Source organism: Phocoena phocoena, chromosome 19, assembly GCF_963924675.1.
Source record: "Phocoena phocoena chromosome 19, mPhoPho1.1, whole genome shotgun sequence".
NCBI classification, from domain to species: Eukaryota; Metazoa; Chordata; class Mammalia; order Artiodactyla; family Phocoenidae; genus Phocoena; species Phocoena phocoena.
The window spans coordinates 37,072,779-37,093,634 of record NC_089237.1 but is presented as its reverse complement, the minus strand read 5'-3'; the positions used below and the strand labels follow the sequence as shown (position 1 = coordinate 37,093,634).

The following is a 20,856-nucleotide window of genomic DNA, read 5'->3' as shown; positions in this document are numbered from 1 at the left end:
GAGGGGAAGCTGAATAAAGCTACAGTTCTCAGCAGGCCACGGTATGATGCTGTGTCATATTTTACATAGCAATTGTGCCACTTGGAGAAATAGGCTCCTGTCTCACTTTAGAGTCAGAAAAAGTTCAGGCTATTCTTAAGGCTGATGCAGAACTGGGAAGGGCTAAAATATCATTTCAGGTAACAGAGAGGGCACTTATGATGAAAGAGAACAGCATGATCAAGAAGTTACTTAGGGACATAACTAGAGAAGTGACCTGACTTGTCTAAGGTCGTTCAGTGCATAGCTGGAGTAAGAGACCTGGGCTCAAATCCTAGCTCTTCTCCATATCAACCAAGTGATTGAAGGCAGGTTCTTTGACCTTTCCAACTTTCCTTTCCTCTTTGTAAAATGATGCTAATGAGTGCTACCTCACAAGAAACTTGTGAGGATTGGATGCAATAAGGCACTGAGCACAATGCTTGGAACATAGTACATGCTCATTAAATGAAAGCTGATGGTAGTACTAACATTAGTACATTGTATCTTTATGTTTTATCTGCAAGTAGTTTGGACTAGATGAGCTCTAAGTGTTAAGCTGGCTAATAACTGACTTGTACAGCACCTGTACAGCACAACTGCTGTACAAGTCAGTTTTGTACTATAAAAGCAGTATCTCAGAAGTGCCTTTTTTTCTTTTTTGGACTGCACATGACTCTATAGTGTGTATACAGCTGGCATTATTACCCCTTATCACAGCTTAAAAGGTTAAGGAAGGCTAAGTGACTTGCCTATTTCTGCCCTTACTGAGATCACACAGCTAGTAATTGACAGAATAGGATCTTGAAGTCAGATCTGCTAAGTCAAAATGTTGCCCTCTGTCTGGTGGCCCTAGTGTCCATCTCCTAGGCCAATGTCCTTTCCCATGATGTGTTTGTCTCTGCTTCCCTGAAGCCCTCTTCCAGGTCAAGGCAATGACTGCTTTTGGAGACTGCTTCTAACAAGCTGATCCAATGAGTTATCATGAAAGCAATCCTAGTCTTACCCTTTTACTGCTGATATAGGGATAGATTTATAGAGGCTGACTCTGGCTGGTATTTGGGAATGGATAATTACCTTCACTTAATATATCTTAGGCTGCTTTGGCTAAATATTAACTGCCCAGAATTCTGCCCTTTCCAACCAATTCTGAGCATGAGCATGCCACAGGCAACTAAGTGACATAATTCATTTGAGGTGACCATAAATCTAAGATTTCCACTAGAAATGATGCAAAGAATTAATGGAACATGAAATCGAGTAAATGGAATTGAGTACAGTAATTGGTTCATATTTTAATCCTCAGTTCTGTTTATTATCCATTAACTGGTAAGCAATTAAGTTGGCACCATTGAAATGATTAGCTTTGTTTCAGCAAGAGTTTATCGATATGTCAGTGCAAATGAATCTGGTGGTTTTAAACAGCTTTATTTTGAATTGCATAGCAGCATATCCATGGAGCTGCTAGACATCTAATGATTTAATTTTGCAATATTATTATCTAGATTACTTATATTTAATATTGCTGAGCTGTTCTGGATTGTTATTGGGAAGAGTTTGTGAGAGGATGGATTCAAACTGTAGAAAAGTATGGCTTATATCCTTGGGTTCTTAATGCAATAGTATGATTGCATTTTCCTATTGAGACCAAATGAAGGATCTTTAAGGCACTTCACTTTCTATTTTGGTCTTCCAAACTTTAATTTCCATACTTCTTGGAATTAGGCACTATAAAGGTTCTCACATCAGTGGTGTTTTTTTTGGACATTAAAGATTGCTCATGTTTGTGAAATAATCTGTCAATGTCTTTGCCTTTTTGAGGCTGATTGTCTAAATGCCCTTGTGATGGGGTTCTGCTCACTAAGGCAGGAAACTTGAATATCAGACTACACCTGCTCTACTGAGCAACAAAAACCAGATGACGTAAACTGGCCTTTTGAGTGTTGGGATTTGATATAATTACAATTTTTATTTAGAAAATTTTAAATCCCAAAGTAAGAGTCAGGAAACTTGGGTTCTGGTCCTAATTCTGCCACTGAATTTCGGTGACTCCAGGAAGGTCTCTTGTCCTTCCTGGCTCTAATTTTCCCTTTGTATGTAAGTGGGTGGGAAGAAATGACCTCAGTGGGGCCTCTAACACTGATACTTTAGATGGAGGCTTTGCGCAGACTTCTTTCTAATAGCAGGTCTGTATCTTGAAGTGGAGATGTGATCTTTGGAGGAAACTCTACAAAGATTTTTTTAATTAAGTTTTTTTTTAAGATCTTATTTTATTATTTATTTCTTTATTATGTTTATTTTTGGCTGTGTCTGGTTTTAGTTGCGGCACATGGGATCTTCACTGAGACATGCGGTATCTTTTGATGCGGCACGGGCTCCTTGTTGCAGTGTGTGGGCTTCTCTCTAGTTGTGGTCTGTGGGCTTCAGGGTGCATAGGCTCTGTAGTTGTGTCACGCGGGTTTCAGAGCATGTGGGCTCTGTAGTTTGCAGCACGCATGCTCTCTAGTTGAGGACCACAAGCCAGTAGTTGTGGTGAGCAAGCTTATTTGCCCGGCAGCATGTGGGATCTTAGTTCCCTGACCAGGAATCAAACCTGCATCCCCTGCATTGTAATGTGGATCCTTTACCACTGGACCACAAGTGAAGTCCCGGAAATTCTAGAAATTTTAATGAACATTGACGTGGTCAGATTAGTAGTGAACAAGTCATTTTTTACTTTACATTTTCTTTTCCAATTGACTTTATTCCGGTAGCTTTGGAAATGGATAAAAAAATGTACCACTAATCATTTCAACGGTACCAGCTTAACTGTTCACCAGTTGCTGGTTCACAGAAGTCTTAGAAGCAGTACCCATCCTCTAACTGCAGTGTCACTGGTTATTAAATAAAAGAAGATCCCATTCAACATTTGTAGAGTCATAACAGTGATGATCTCTATGATGACAGTTAGGTTCTACTGAACCCTGATCAAGTCCCAGTTAATGACTGTCTTTAATATTTTCTTTGTAATATAACACCTCCTTCCCTGCTTTAGATGGACACCAAGGGGGGAGATAAAAATCAAGTAAAGGAAGATGGTGGCTGTTATAATGCCACCCTGGCAGGACCAGATCAGAGTTATGATACAGGTTGGGATGGAATCAATGGGATAATGAGCTGATCTCAACAATTTGTCTTCAAATGCAATGACTTCTCTCTTAGGCAGCCCCAAAGTGTTCATCTAAAATGGTAATCCAGGAAGCTGCTGACTGGACTGGGCTGTCTTTTTCCAGAAGAAATTATAAAAATGTCCAAAGGGAAAAGTGCCTATCCTTAGATCAGAGTCATCATCTGTTTGCTGGTATCATCATAATCTGCTCTACCACTAGGCTTCTGACCTCTGTTTGCTTTACTTCTTAAAGGTCAGTTTGTTCACTCTGAGTGGGACTGGCTCCTGGATTCCAGAACTTTGGCTTCTAGTATTGGCAAAGACAAGTTCTCTGATCTGATCCTGGGAGTAATTCCAGGGTTAAAACGAGGAATCTAAATGAATTTTTCTAGCACTCCAGTTATCAATTGTTCCATTACTCCTCCCAGGTACACTGAAAATTCACTTACCTTATATTTGTAAATAATTTGACATTAACACTTAGAACTTCTGTTAATAATGCCATCAACTTTATTAGGTTTGTCATTATGACAACCGAATTTAGTTTATGACATACTGGGCGTAATTTAGACTCTCTGAAAGCTACAGTCTTTTAAATGATATTCATTTACTCATTCAATCTACCAAGTGCCTATCACATGTATGTTATATTAAAAAACACAACCTACTCTGTGGCTGCAGGGAGTTAACAGTCTGTTTGGGAAGATGGGATCTTCCACTAGATTGAAGGCTCCTTAAAGGTGGGCCCTGCAGCCTACAGGTCTTCAAATTTCCCCACTGGACTAGGGCGCAGAGTAGGTAAACAATGATTATTGTGGGGTTTATGGATAAACATTAGCCTGTGGTAAGCAATGTTATGTATCAGAAGACCTGAATTAAATCCAGCCTCAATCACTTATTGTCAGGATGGTCTTGGGCCTTAGTTTCCCCAGGTATAAAGGGGATAATATTAAGGGTAACCTCACTGAGCTAGTGTTTAGTGATTAAATCAGAGAATTTATGTCAATGTGCTTTGGAATTCATTCAAAGTAAAAGCCAAAGTCCGTACAAAATCCATGCAAAGGGATAATGATCTGCAGCAGCTCCCGGCCCTACTCTTCTCTCTCTGACCTCTCACACTTGATCACTTACACGTGAGCTCCTGGCCTTCCTAGAACACTCAAGCTTTCTCTCACTTCAAAGCTATGGAATTCGTTGTTGCCTCTGCCTAGAATGTCCTTTCCCTAGACATCCCCATGGCAACCTCACAAATGTCATGCTCTCAATAAGGTCTACACTGACCACCATATTTACACTTGTAACTCACTACCTCCACTCCTCATCCTCTGATCCCCCTTACTCTGATCTATTTCTTTTCCCATAGCATTTATCATACTCTAACTTACCATAGAAATTTACTCATTTATTATGTTATTTATTATTTGTCTACCCCCACTAGACTTAATTACCTTACAGGTAGGATTTTTACCAATTTAATTCACTGTAGCACATGGTAGACTCTCAATTAATATTTGTTAACTAAATGAATGAATGAAAGAAAATCACAAAGCATGTAAACAGTGACTGGGTATTAGCAGTGAAATTCTGTAGCCACCTATGGGTGTGACTGAATAAGTTCTGGATTGCACTGCACAGTAATTGATTTGAGCCCGTGCCTTGTCCCTCCAATGAAAATAAAATTCCTCCAAGGTGACACTTAATTGTTCAATCCCTTTCTGTTCTTTACCACATTTAGAATAGGGCTAGGTTAGTACCTCGCCTCAAAGCATACCTCTTTCTCAGAGAAAGCCCAGAACTTCTCTTAGTGGTTACTGTGAACTAAATCACTCTTTCTTTCTTCCAGTTTCTAATGGCATTTGATGCTTTGGACAGCCTTTATTAAAACACTTCAATTTAAATGAGGCTATATATATAATAATCCCTATATAGTCAATGAATGCAACACATCCAAAATTCCAGGGAAAAAAGCCTATAAATTTCCAATTACTAAAACACCAATAGTAGATTAAGTTATTTATTCAGTGATTGAATGATTAATTCCACAAACATCAATTAAGAAGCACCTACTGTATGTTAGGCACTGTGCTAGTTGCATGATGTAGAAAGATGAATAGCAAAAAGTCTCTGTCCTTGAAGGGATTACCAAGATTATTTATTCCTTAATTCAGCAAACATTTATTGACTCTGCTGTCATGTGCCAATGTACAAGGTTCTGGGAATACAGTAATGATCAAGATAAAATTCCTATCAACAAGAAATGTGGTTCCAGAAGTGAGAGTAAACAGTTATAAAATCTATAGCAATGGGTAATTTAATCGATTGGGGTCAGCAAATTTTTTCTCTAAAAGGCCAGGTAGTAAATATTTTGGCTTTTGCAAGCCACATGTGGTCTCTGTTGCATATTCTTCTCTTTAAAAAACAATCCTTTAAAAATGTAAACCATCCATAGCTCCTTGGCTGAATTTGGCCTACAGTCTACAGTTTGTGGACTCCTGTAGTAGATGAATATACAGGATTCTCCGGAAGTCAAAAGGAGGCAGCAACACTTTACTGGCTGGGAGGAGGGAAGAGGACTTGGAAAGAAAAACCAAGTGGGCTGTGCTGGATATAGGGGGAGGAAGGTGGAGCTAGTATTCAGGGTACAGGGAACAGCATTCCCATGGCACTCAAGTAGCTCTTCTATGTGTATTACTCATGTACCTGTTATTTTTGAATATCCCAATTCTCGTTCCCCCTCAAATCCCCAATTGTGCCAACGGAGCATCTCTACCAGGAGGTCCCAGCCTCCTGCAAGGTGCTAATTAGATTTCCGGAGTACCTCCCCCCAAAACTATTCAGTGCCTCATGGGGCCCTTGTTCTCAGTCATGTGTTCCTCAGCACTTTCATACCCTTGCACACTTCAGGACGATTTGGTGTTAGTTGCTTATTCCTACAAATTTGTTACTTTGGTGAAACCAGTCTCTCAGAACTGCAAATAACTGATTCCTTGAAGAGGACGAGGCCTGCAGTTTCTGTTGTTTAGTCTCAGTTTGCGCTGAGCTAACTGTTTTCTCTTCTGATTCAGAGCCACTAAAAATACATATATTCTACATGGGACTTTTATTTCCCCTTTTAATTAAACAAATATTATCTACATAGCAACAGCTATGGACTTCTTCCTCCCTCAAATGTGTTTAAACAGAATCGAGATTCAAGAGGCTGAGACTTGAGAAGTTGATGTTTTTCTACCCAAGTTTCATAGGGAGCAGCAACTGTGTCAGGTCACACAGCTATTCATCCATCCTCTCCTTAATACAATCCAGAGAGAGTTATTTCATAGTTCCCTTTCCAGAACAATCCTCAAGTATAACCCATATTATGTTGTATTATAAACATATGTAAACCTCAATAGACTGTATGCTTCTCTGGGCAGGAGCTGGGTTTTGAACTCAGCACACAGCAGAAGCACACTAGCCATGTGAAGAGTGGGTAAAATGAACAGGAGAATCTGGCCACAGGTATTCCATGAAGTAGCTGGTGCAATTCTCAGTGTACCCCCTTAACCCTTTGAAGTGAAGAACTTAAGGAAGGTTTTCAAAATGAATACGTCCAATTTCCCCAAATAAGAAAGATTCTTCTTATCTAGACTCACTACTGCAACTTAATCCATGGGCATGATTCTTTTCAAATATTATCTTTTTCCTGGTTAATATATTTTTTCTTTTCATTAATACCCTACTTTGTATTGGACATTAATCTAACCACTCAGACACGATTAGCAAGCTAAATGTCTTACTTATTAAAAACGGTTAATTTTCCCATCTTAAAAAAATCGAGATGTTTGAATCTCTGAATATGCTCATTTAGCACCAATCCCTGACAATGCATCCAGGAGTTCTTGTGTAGGACATGAATAATTTTTATAAAAACACAGTTGCTGACTGTGTTGTACATCCACACAGCTTTATAAAACAAAGCAAATAATGACCATCAATTACAATAACCTCACTAGACAAGACTGCAATTAATCTACAGCTCTTCAGATAACGACTGCTGCCCTGCGCCAAGGAAAATGCACGGCATTAACTGGCTTATTGTGATCAGCAATGATAGATGGGGCAGATGGCAATGTGATTATTCATTGTCAACACAATAAACAAATGCTTTGCAGCCGAAGTGTTTACCTAGGTCCTCTCAGAGGATAGCTCAAAATAGAGAACAAAGGCAGCTCTGAAAATAGCTCAAAATAAAAATAAACAGTTAATCTATGGATGAAATATACTAACTTAACTGGGGCTAACCCTTAGTAGAATCTATCTGGAAAATATTTTCCCTAAGGAGATCATGGGTTGAGTAGAGTTTTGGCATTAGAAGGTACAATAAAGCCCATAGCTCACTCGCTTGTTAGGATGAGTCATTTTATGAAGTCCTCAAATTCCATTCCATGCTTAATAATTCCAGTGATGAGAATTCATTGTTTTCAGAGGCAGACTCATTCCATAGATAGATAACTCTCATTGTTAGAACATATATTTAGCTGACTGCCATCTCTCTGGAATTTTGGACAATTGACCCTAGGTTTTCCTCTCATCCCACATAGAAGATATTAAACTCTTCTTGCTCACTAAAGCCCTTTATTTATTTTTATTAATTCATTATTTTAAAACATCTTTATTGGAGTATAATTGCTTTTCAATGTTGCGTTAGTTTCTGCTGTATAATAAAGTGAATCAGCTATATGTATACATATAGCCCCATATCCTCTCCCTCTTGCATCTCCCTCCCACCTTCCCTATCCCACCCCTCTGGGTGGTCACAGAGCATCACCAAGTTGATCTCCCAGGGCTAAATGCAAGCATACCTTGTTTTGTTGCACTTTCTTGTACTGTGCAGATACTGTGTTCTTCACAAATTAAAGTTCTGCAGCCACCCTGCATTGAGCAAGTCTCTTAGTGCCATTTTTCCAATAGCATTTTCTTGCTTGTGTCTCTGTGTCATATTTTGGTAATTCTTGCAATATTTCAAATTTTTCATTACTATTATATTTGTAAAGGTGATCTGTGATCAGTTCTTTGATGTTACTACTGTGACTCACTGAAGACTCAGATGAGAACACTTGAGAACACTTAATAATGTACTACTGAGGGAGTGCTTCACAAACCTAATATTCATACTCTCCTGGGAGCTTTAAAAATGCAGGTTCTTTGGAGCAGCTGATACCTGTGGTCCGGGGTAGGTCTAGGAAAATTAATACATCAAGATCAAATTGTTATATGTTTCCCTTAAGAGTTTTGGAAGCCCTCATTTACTCCAAAATTGTAGTTTATATACAAGTTACAAAGCACCCTTATTACATATTGAAGAAACAAGCAACTTTAGGAAATTCTACAAGGTGAAGGTTTTAGCCTAGTGACCATCTATATTTTTCCACTCATTCATTTAATAAATTCATTCATAAATTCATTTTTATTCTGAGACAATATTGTGATAGGCACTGGAATTTAATAGTTCAGTAGGGGAGAAAAACAAAGAAATAACAGCAAATAAATGTCAGTCAACAAAGAAAATGAATACAAATCTTAAAATAACGTATTTAAAAAGGAAGAGTTTATCTAATTTTAAATAGTCTCTAATGCAGACTGGCAGTCCCCCAGTCATTCTCAGTTCATGAGTTTTTGCCCTGCTTTCATCATATTCCCTGCTATATGTTAGTTCAGGATCTGTAACTCTTTAGAATTTCTCATTACATTCTCATGTCTCTTTGGCAGACATCCCTAATAATCCCCAGCTTTTTTTCCCTACAGATTCAGGAAGGAGACTCATATGCCTGCTCAACCCGGTCCTCTATGCAGCCATTACTAATAGACCACAGATGAAATCCACGTGCAGCTTCCCCCATGCACAGTGCCTTGACACACCTTGGTGACTTTGCTGTTCCTCATTTCCAGCTTTATCTTTTTTATCTATCAAATATTGAGTACTTCTAGTGATCCTTATATCTTTAATCCCACTTAATTTTCAAAACAACCTGGAGAGGTATATTAAACTCAGCCTTAGAAGGATCAAGTAACTATCTCAAGGTCACACAGTTACTGTGTATCACAGCAGGAGGTACAAACTCAGGTTCTTTGATGCCAAAGCTGATGTTCTGAAACTTGTTCTGCATTGCTTCTCTTCTCAGCCCAGTTCAAAGGGCACCTCCTCTGTGAAACTTCTCCTGCACGCTTCAAGGAAAATTTGTCACTTCTTCCTTAGAGTTGGCCAAGGCCTTTGTACATCTCCATTACAGCATGGCATTATACTTTAATGATTTGAATATAGTATTCTTTGAGCTCCTCTGTGGTAGGAACTATGTCTTTATATATATATATATATATATATATATATATATATATATATATATATATATATCCGTATCCCTGGTAACTAGCACAGTGTCTAGGTAGGTTCTCAGTTGATACATTTTGAATGATCATTAAAATCTGGCCACTGGACTCATTCAGCTGTGGATCTCTTTCTCAGTGTGTGGCCTTACTATATTAAAAACAATGCCAGGTTTAAACATGATCTTGATTAAAAATAAAGACCAAGCCAATAGTGAAATACATACTTCTGTTATTTGAAGGCCTTCTTGACATCAGTTATTGAGGACTCTTAAACAGAAACCTAGTTACAAGATATTTAGCATATAAGGACACCTGACCTTTAGTTTATAACCACCCTCAAGTATAAGGGAGGTAAAAGAGGTCAAATTAACTACACCCTGCTTATCAAGTGTCATATGTCATAGCACACATGATATTTGTTTAAATTGTGGCTCTTGTCCTATAACTGAAGGTGTGGTTTGGCTCACTGATGTGGCCTGAGTTCTGTCTGGGCTGATGATAGACACAGTGACACTCACCATTAATGGCGGCACATTCTGCAGAAACTCAGACTATTTAGTTCCCTGACATTTATTTTGCTATACGTAATAGTTTTGTGCAAATAAGACCCATTCTGCCAGAAAGGAGAATTATGGAATCTATGCAAACATATGTGACATATAGGGGGCTGATTGCATAGGTTGCATAGATAGGTGTAAATGAAGATGTACATGTAAGGTGAGGGTTTAGGGTTGAAATAATGATCTGGCGATATCTTAGGGGATTAGTCACAATAGAGCTGTCTCTCAATGTCTCAGGAGGAAATACCAAGTTTCACTGTGGTCTTCCCTGGAAAACACTGGAAGCTCATTATAAACTTCTATGTCAACTTGCAAAAGACAGATGGAGAAAGGAGGCACAGACCTTCTTATTTCATAGATACAAGAGCAGTCTTTCCATCTGTCATCACACCTTGGATATAAATAAGCACCAAATCTTATTAATTGGCACTTACCCGTAGTACTTCAATAACCTCACATACCTCCCCAGAGAAGGCTTGTCCGTTGAGGAGGTGCTCTGACCCTTGGCTATCCTCACTACCAAAGTGTAGCCGGACCTCCTCCAGCCGGTGGCTGTATGTCATGGGCCCTCCTGATACGTTGACCAAGTGCTCCTTGTCCAGACGCAGGGACACATGTCTTCCAGTGTTGTACATGGTCCCACTAACCTGCAAGGCAATGAGCAACAGGTCAAACAAGGCTCTTCTCCTTCCATTTCTCACAATTTCTCACTCAACCCAGCATGGTGCTTAGACCAATGTCTTTTGCTTCCTTTTGATAGGAAGACACTAGGCTAATTCCACCTGTGGAGTAGGGAGTGACAGCCTCCCCAGAGAGCATTTCTGCCCTACCTGGCATCTATGGTACTTTCTGTGAGTCATAAGCCACATTATGATTTAGGAATCTGAGGTAGGAACTCAAAGGAAACCTCATCAACTGTGACTAATATTTTGGACATTGCACTTATAAAGAATTAACTTGTCTTCTTACCATAAATATTTGGAATGTAAAGATGCTGCAAAAGTTAAAATCTCAGGTGTGAGAAATTGGAGAAAGCAGTTAGTAAGGATGAGATGCTACAAAGGCCAAAAGAGAGACAAGTAAGCTAAACTGAGTGAATAGGAGCAAACCTTAGGGGGAGACTGAGGCTTAGGTTTGTAGTCTCAAGCATTCAGTATGGTGTGTCTTGGTTTAGGTCCTTCTCTAACTCCTGCAACCAGACACTGCAAAGAGTCAGAGCTCTGATACTTTCTTGCAGTTTGTGGCCTCAGTGCTAAGCTAAAGAGATTCATATAAGCTTCCCATTTCACAGACTCCCTATTCCATCTTGCTTCAGCCCCTGCCAGCTGAACCTTACTGCTTGGGGTTTCTTTCCCTCCTTTTCTCTTGAACTTGATGCTCAGCTTCATTTTGTTGATTATGACCTTAGCACTTCTAAACACTTGATTCTAGAACACTGATTCCTACCTGTGAGTCTATTGCCTTAGTCTTCTGGGTTGACTTAGCTCTAGGAGGAGATTGAAAACTTAAGGGAGATTTTGAGTGGGTCTGGATGGAATGTTTCTGGGCTATGGGTTGCTGAGCTACTTGGATTTTCTGCCTGCTTACTCTGACTCCTTTGGGCCCAGCCCTAGGGATTCTTTAAGGCAGTGGTCCCCAAAATTTTGGCACCAGGGACTGGTTTCGTGGAAGACAATTTTTCCCACGGACTGGGGGGGTGAATGTTTCAGGATGATTCAAGTGCATTACATTTATCGTGCAGTTTATTTTTATTATTATTACATTGTAATATATAATGAAATAATTATAGAACTAACCATAATGCAGAATCAGTGGGAGTCCTGAGCTTGTTTTCACTTACCACTCACAGATAGGGTTTTTTTTTTTTTTTTTTTTTTAATATTTATTTATTGGCTTCATTGGGTCTTAGTTGCGGCACGTGGGCTCTTCCTTGTGGTGCTTAGCTGCCCCGCAGCATGCAGGATCTTAGTTCCCTGGCCAGGGATCAAACCGGCGTCCCCTGCATTGCAAGATGGACTCTCAACCACTGGACCACCAGGGAAGTCCCACAGATAGGGTTTTGATATGAGTCTGCAAGCAATTGATTTATTATGGTCCCTGTGCAATCAAACCTCTCTACTAATGATAATCTGTATTTGCAAACACTCCCCAGAGCTAGCATCACTGCCTCAGCTCTACCTCAGATCATCAGGCATTAGATTCTCATAAGGAGTGCACAACCTAGATCCCTCACATGTGCAGTTCACAGTAGGGTTTGCACTCCTATGAGAATCTAATGCAGTGCTGATCTGACAGGAGGCAGAGCTCAGGTAATGTGAGCTCAGGTAATGTGAGTGATGGGGAGCAGCTGTAAATACAGATGAAGCTTTGCTCGCTCGCCTGCTGCTCACCTCCAGTTCTGCAGCCTGGTTCCTAACAGGACACAGACTGGTACCGGTCCATGGCCCGGGGGTTGGGGACCCATGCTTTAAGGGATTCGTGTAACTTCTGACAACTTCATTAGATATGGTTTTCATATATTTGCTCTATAGCGTTAACCTTACCCACCCTTCCACCTTTCTGGTACTAGTCTTGTGAATGATCAGTTAGTTTAGTTCTGTAGATTTCTCACTGTGACAGAGACAGCATTGCTTACCAAAATACTCCACTGACTCACTATAGCACCATTTTGCTATAAGGTGGAGCCCATGTGCTGCTGTTGGCCATGGTCTGTGAGGGGACATGACAAATGAAACAGTGAAAAGCTTATGTAAGATTCTCGTCTCTTTCTTCCACTGCTTCATCAATCAAGGGGCAATGTGGAAAGCTGTAAATGTGGTATAGCTACAAGATGGAGGCTGTGTCAGCCTGAGTCGCTGGCAGATTATGTGCAGATTGCAAAAATGGCTAGAATTCTTCCACTCCTTGTAACTACACTACTTACAATGTGACCTTGTAGCTGTTCCTATCAAGATAGGGCCGTCTGTTGCTCCACCCCTTGAATCTGTACTGGCCTTGTCACTCGCTTTGGCCAATAGCACGTAGTGGATACAACATGCTTATTCTGAGAGTAGGCCTCTAGAGGACTTGCACATGTCTTTACTCCTTTTTGGAAACTCGAGACCACCATGCAAACAAGCCTGGGCTAGCCTGCTGGAGGATGATCCAGAGTGAGGAGAACCATCCCAGGAGAAGCCATCCTAGGCTGGCCATTCCACGACTGATCCACCAGTTGACTGTCTTAGTCTGGCCTGGACCAGAAGAATTTCCCACAGACCATAGCTTCCCATATACTGGGGAGCTAAAAATTTGGTTGTTTTCAGTCCCTAAGCTTTGAGATAGTTTGTTATAGAGCAAAAACTAACTGATATACACGAAGTCAATCATCTTCTCTGTCATGTGACTGTGGAACTATCAACAGAAACTCTGGACAGTCTTTGTTGAGTAGCTGAACTAGAAAGTCACTTGGGGCTCAGACAGTTAGTCTGTTAATCAGCTGGAAAGTCATACCAGAACAAGAGAAGAAAGCAGCAGATATGCCAAGAGTGACCAAGGAAACCATGCAGAGAGAGAATTAGAGAGAATATGTACTTCACCTTCAGAAACCCTTTGTATCTCTTTGTTCCAGTTCCTTCATGAGGCCTGGGCTGTACTTTCTCTGATACTTTACATCTTACAAAGGGATTTATTTTTTCTTAAATTATCTATTCCTTGCAACCAAATGATCCCTATCAAAGACTATGCCTGTTCTCCAGTCTCAAATAAATGTATATTTAGTCAGTATGACATAATGAGAGTTTGTTTTCTTTTCTTGTCCCAATTTATGACTTTCTTTGCAGTAAAATGATAGAGATAGATTTGTGTTTGACACTGCATTCATCTTTAAGCAAAATTTATTTTTTCTACTTATTAAGATAATATACAGGTATTATACATGGGTAGGAAGACCCAGAAAAGCTCAATGAAACAAAAGTTAGCCAAAATTCTACAGTAAACCAATAATCACCACTAATATTTTGGTGTATAACTTTTCACACTCATAACCATATATATCTATATTTTAATTGGATCATTTTATATGTGTGATAATAAATGCTTTTCACATACAAGGGCATATGATTTTATATATATATATTATTATATATAATTTAATATATATAAATTTATATATTTAATATATTATACACAGCACACATATAATATATTTAATATATTTGTTACATATTTATACATTTATATATATATATATAGTAAATATATATTATTTTTAGTCACATGAATATTTCTAGGTTATTAACTGTTCTTTTGCAATATCACTTTGAAATAGCTTCATAATATTCCACTGTAAACATATATGACTTATTATTGAATCTTTACAGCCCTTTCACTTTTTCACTATTGTTAAAAAATATTGCAATGAGATATAGAGAGCAAACTAGTGGTTACCAGTGGGGAGCGGGAAGGAGGGAGGAGCAATTTAGGCATAGTAGAAAAAAAGGGTTAACATGGGATTATATGAAATCATCTTTGTCAAACTTTTGAAAATTGTAAAGCACTACACAATTTAAAGAACCTTTCACTCAATAAAAAAAAATACTGCAGTGAACATCCTTATGGATAAACATTTTTACGAGTGCAGATATTTCATTAGGCAAACTCTGGGTCAGACTGTGTACACATTATCACAGTGCTTATTATTTAACGCAAAATCCATTTGCTGTGGAGTGTAGATCCCACAGAGCAGGGCTGGATCTCAAATTCTCTTCAAATTGCATTAATTCAACAAGCAACATCCATGGGCCCCTATAGTATGCAAGGCTGCATAACAGGAGCTGCTTCAAATTCTTATAGGATATGTGCTCTGTTCCAATGAGCAAGTATATCAGGCTTCCCCATACTTCTAAAAATCCTCTCAATGTGTCTGTCTAATGTTCCTAAGAAAATTGTTGCCCATTGAAGCAAGGCAGGGACCATGTCCTATGCTTGTCTGCATTTTCTACAATGGCACACAGTAGAGAGAAGAATAAAGGACTCTTGAGTCAAAAGATTCCCAGTCTGCCTCTTGGTGACCTTGAGTAGTTCAGTTAATTACTTGAAGCCTCAGTTTTCTTAACTGTAAAATGCAGATAAGACAATTTCTCCTATGAAAATGAGGGATAAAAAACTATAAGGCTTATAGAGAATGAATATGAGAATGAAAGAGATAAATCCCCCCTTATCAGCAATTACTTATTGATTCCACTTACATGAAGTCCTAGAGTAGTCAAAATCATAAAGATAGAAAGTAGAACGGTAGTTGCCAGGGGTGGGGTGCAGAGAGGAATGGGAGTTATTGTTTAATGGGCATAGAGTTACAGTTTTGCAAGATGAAAAAAATTCTGGAGATGGACGGTGGTTGTACTTAATACTGCTGAACTGTGTAAGTAAAAATGGTTAAGATGTGTACTTTACACACATAAAAATTGGAAAAAATTCCCTCATGAGTTTGTTGTGAGAATTAATACATTTAATGGTCAAACATTTTCATTCTTTTTCTTCATTTACTTTTGAAAATGGGTGCCTAGCTGACCTTGGAGGACCTGTGTTGATCTTACCCACTTCCCATAGTCCAGTGGAATATAGTGTTGCTTTCTAAAAGTCACAATGAAGAACTTTTACTGACTTCTGCATTGTGATGATTCACTTGTCTCTCATTTTGGATTTTAAAGCTCCAGTTGTGGGAAGCATCCAAGATCATTTTGAAGGCCATGAAGCAAACATGAAACCAGGGTAATCAGGAATAAACCAGTGTGCTTTCTAGTTCTTCCACTCCATACTTCCATACTCCTTCTACTTCCATGGCTCTATCTTCATTCATTCATCTGACTGTGTGCTAGGAGCTGAGGATAGTGTGGTGAGTAAAACCAGGCATGGTCCCTGTCCTCATGGAGCTTACAATCTCCATTATGAAGACAACAGAGTGGGAGAAGGAAGTTATGGGGAATCCATATGAAATTCTACCATTTCCATATGTGTTCTCACAATCAGAGGCAACATACCTATTCCCCCACCCTTCCCCCAGACATTGAAATAACAGTAATTTATATTAATCAAAAAAAGCTGTGTAACCAGGGTATGGTTTGTTGCACTTTAATTTTTTTTAAAAAAGGCTTGACAATATTATGTATGATATCTGATGGTACACCTGCACTGCAGCAGCGTCATTTTACCTGTAATGCTAATTACAGTGTTTCCAATGAACTACTTTGGTGTGCAGCATGTTGGAAAAAGTTGTATTATGTAGACCAGGAAACAGAACTGAATGGAGACGATGAAGCTTCAGGGGATATCCAGGTTGCCTATGGCTGCCTCACACTTGTCCTTTTTGTTTTATTTTAATTCACTACAAAATGAGATGAGAGATATGATACCCATGTAAGTGAGAGAAGTAAGAGTGGTCTGTGAATGCTCAGTGACTTGTCTAGAATCATACAGCTAGCAGTTGTGGCAAACCCAGGTCTCCTGATTCCAAGTCTAATGATTTTTTTTTCCGCCCCCACGGAAAATAATTTTGTTCATTGGTTTTCATTTATTTTAACATCTTTATTGGAGTATAATTATTTTACAATGGTGTGTTAGTTTCTGTTTCATAACAAAGTGAATCAGCTATACATATACATATATCCTCAAATTTCCTCCCTCTTGCTTCTCCCTCCCACCCTCCCTATCCCACCCCTCTAGGTGGTCACAAAGCACTATCGAGCTGATCTCCCTGTGCTATGCGGCTGTTTCCCATTAGCTATCTATTTTACATTTGGTAGTATATATAAGTCCATGCCACTCTCTCACTTTGTCCCAGCTTACCCATCACCCTCCCTGTGTCTTCAAGTCAATTCTCTATTTATTCCTGTCTTGCCTCTAGGTTCTTCATAACTATTTTTTTTTCATATATGTGTTAGGATACAGTATTTGTTTTTCTCTTTCTGACTTACTTCACTCTGTATGACAGATTCTGGGTCCATCCACCTCACTAAAAATAACTCAATTTCATTTCTTTTTATGGCTAAGTAATATTCCATTGTATATATGTGACACATTTTCTTTATCCATTCATCTGTCGATGGACACTTAGGTTGTTTCCATGTCCTGGCTATTGTAAATAGAGCTGCAAAGAACATTTTGCTACATGACTCTTTTTGAATTATGGTTTTCTCAGGGTATATGCCCAGTAGTGGGATTGCTGGGTCATAAGGTAGTTTTATTTTTAGTTTTTTAAGGAACCATCATACTGTTCTCCAGAGTGGCTGCATCAGTTTACATTCCCACCAACAGTGCAAAAAGGTTCCCTTTTCTCCACACCCTCTGAAGCAATTATTGTTTGTAGATTTTTTGATGATGACCATTCTGACAGGTGAGAGGTGATACCTCATTGTAGTTTTTATTTGCATTTCTCAAATGATTAGTGATGTTGAGCAATCTTTCATGTGTTTGTTGGCAATCTATATATCTTCTTTAGAGAAATGTCTGTTTAGGTCTGCTGCCCATTTTTCGATAGGGTTGTTTGTTTTTTGATATTGAGTTGCATGAACTGCTTGTAAATTTTGGAGATTAATCCTTTGTCCATTGCATCATTTGCAAATATTTTCTCCCATTCTGAGGGTTGTCTTTTGGTCTTGTTTATGGTTTCCTTTGCTGTGCAAAAGCTTTGAAGTTTCATTAGGTCCCATTTGTTTATTTTTGTTTTTATTTCCATTTCTCTAGGAGGTGGGTCAAAAAGGACATTGCTGTGATTTATGTCATAGAGAGTTCTGCCTATGCTTTCCTCTAAGAGTTTGATAGTGTCTGGCATTACATTCAGGTCTTTAATCCATTTTGAGTTTATTTTTGTGTATGGTGTTAGGGAATGTTCTAATTTCATTCTTTTACCTGTAGCTGTCCAGATTTCCTAGCACCACTTATTGAAGAGGCTGTTTTTTCTCAACTGTATATTCTTGCCTCCTTTATCAAAAATAAGGGGACCATATGTGCATGGGTTCATGTCTGGGCTTTCTATCCTGTTCCATTGATCTATATTCCTGTTTTTGTGCAAGTACCATACTGTCTTGATTACTGTAGCTTTGTAATATAGTCTGAGGCCAGGGAGCTTGTTTCCTCCAGCTCCGTTTCTCTTTCTCAAGATTTCTTTGGCTATTTGGGGTCTTTTGTGTTTCCATACAAATTGTGAAATTTTTGTTCTAGTTCTGTGAAAAATGCCAGTGGTATATAGATAGGGATTGCATTGAATTTGTAGATTGCTTTCGATAGTAGAGTCATTTTCACAATGTTGATTCTTCCAATCCAAAAACACAGTATATCTCGCCATGGGTTTGTATCATCTTTAATTTCATTCATCAGTGTCTTATAATTTTCTGCATACAGGTCTTTTGTCTCCTTAGGTAGGTTTATTCCTAGGTATTTTATTCTTTCTGTTGGAATGGTAAATGTGAGTGTTTCCTTAATTTCTCTTTCAGATTTTTCATCATTAGTGTATATGAATGAAAGAGATTTCTATGCATTAATTTTGTATCCTGCTATTTTACCAAATTCATTGATTAGCTCTAGTAGTTTTCTGGTACTATCTTTAGGATTCTCTATGTAGAGTATCATGTCATCTACAAACAGTGACAGTTTTAATTATTCTTTTCTGATTTGGATTCTTTTATTTCCTATTCTTCTCTGCGTGCTGTGGCTAAAACTTCCAAACTATTGTGAATAATAGTGGTGAGAGTGGGCAACCTTGTCTTGTTCCTTATCTTAGTGGAAATGGTTTCAGTTTTTCACCATTGAGGATGATGTTGGCTGTGGGTTTGTCATATATGGCCTTTATTATGTTGAGGTAAGTTCTCTTGATGACTACTATCTGGAGGGTTTTTTTTTTTTTTTTTGCGGTACACGGGCCTCTCACCGTTGTGGCCTCTCCCCTTGCCGGAGCACAGGCTCCGGACGTGCAGGCCCAGCGGCCATGGCTCACAGGCCCAGCCGCTCCGCGGCACATGGGATCTTCCCGGACCGGGGCACGAACCCGTGTCCCCTGCATCGGCAGGTGGACTCTCAACCACTGCGCCACCAGGGAAGTCCCTGGAGGGTTTTTATCATAATTTGGTGTTGAATTTTTTCAAAAGCTTTTGCTTCATCTATTGAGCTGATCATATAGTTTTTATCCTTCAATTTGTTTATATGGTGTATCACATTGATTGATTTGCATATATTGAAGTATTCTTGTACTCCTGGGATAAACCCCACTTGATCATGGTGTATGATCCTTTCAGTGTGCTGTTGGATTCTGTTTGCTAGTATTTTGTTGAGGATTTTTGCATCTATGTTCATCAGTGATATTGGCCTGTAGTTTTCTTTCTTTGTGACATCTTTGTCTGGTTTTGGTATCAGGGTGATGGTGGCCTCGTAGAATGAGTTTGAGACTGTTCCTCCCTCTGCTATATTTTGGAAGTTTGAGAAGGATAGGTGTTAGCTTTTCTCTAAATGTTTGGTAGAATTCGCCTGTGAAGCCATCTGGTCCTAGGCTTTTGTGTGTTGGAAGATTTTTAATCACAGTTCCAATTTCAGTGCTTGGATTGGTCTCTTTATATTTTCTATTTCTTCCTGGTTCAGTCTTGGAATGTTGTGCTTTTCTAAGAAGTTGTCCGTTTCTTCCAGGTTGTCCATTTTATTGGCATATAGCTGCTTGTAGTAAACTCTCATGATTCTTTGTATTTCTGCAGTGTCAGTTGTTCCTTCTCCTTCATTTCTAATTCTATTGATTTGTGTCTTCTCTCTTTTTTTTCTTGATGAGTCTGGCTAATGGTTTATCAATTATGTTTATCTTCTCAAAGAACCAGCTTTTAGTTTTATTGATCTTTGTTATTGTTTTCTTAAATTTTTTTCATTTATTTTTGATCTGATCTTTATGATTTCTTTCCTTCTGCTAAATTTGGAGTTTTTCTCCTCTTCATTTTCTAATTGCTTTAGGTGTAAGGTTAGGTGTTTTGTTTTAGATTTTTCTTGTTTCTTGAGGAAGGATTGTACTGCTATAAACTTCCCACTTAGAACTGCTTTTGCTGCATTTCATAAGTTTTAGGTTGTCATGTTTTCAATTGTCATTTGTTTCTAGGTATTTTCTGATTTCCTCTTTGATTTCTTCACTGATCTCTTGGTTATTAAGTAGTGTATTTTTTAGCCTCTATGTATTTTTATTTTTTGCAGATTTTTTCCAGTAATTGATATCTAGTATCAAAGTGTTGTGGTCAGAAAAGACACTTGATACAATTTCATTCTTTTAAATTTTACCAAGACTTGATTTGTGAGCCAAGACATGATCTGTCCTGCAGGATGTTTCATGAGCACTTGAGAAGAAAGCATATTCTGTTGTTTTTGGATGGAATGTCCTATAAATATCAATTAAGTCTACCTTGTTTAATGTATCATTTAAAGATTGTGTTTCCTGGGGCTTCCCTGATGGCGCAGTGGTTGAGAGTCTGCCTGCCGATGCAGGGGACACGGGTTTGTGCCCCGGTCTGGGAATATCCCACATGCCGCAGAGCAGCTGGGCCCATGAGCCATGGCTGCTGAGCCTGCACATCCAGATCCTGTGCTCCGCAATGGGAGAGGCCACAACAGTGAGAGGCCCGCATAGTGCAAACAAAACAAAACAAAACAAACAAACAAACAAAAAAGCTTGTGTTTCCTTATTTATTTTCATTTTGGATGATCTGTCAACTGGTGAACGTGGGGTTTTAAAGTCCCCTACTATGATTTTGTTACTGTAGATTT

General features: G+C 38.8%; 1 protein-coding gene across 1 annotated transcript in view; it reads right to left on the bottom strand.

The window, feature by feature from the left end:
• The window catches only part of CA10 (carbonic anhydrase 10), a 615,882-nt gene that overhangs the window by 98,781 nt on the left and 496,245 nt on the right, over nt 1–20,856 (bottom strand). The window contains exon 4 of the mRNA XM_065897262.1: nt 10,554–10,739. Coding sequence (XP_065753334.1) covers nt 10,554–10,739 — 186 coding nt within the window. The remainder of the gene's footprint in view (nt 1–10,553; nt 10,740–20,856) is intronic.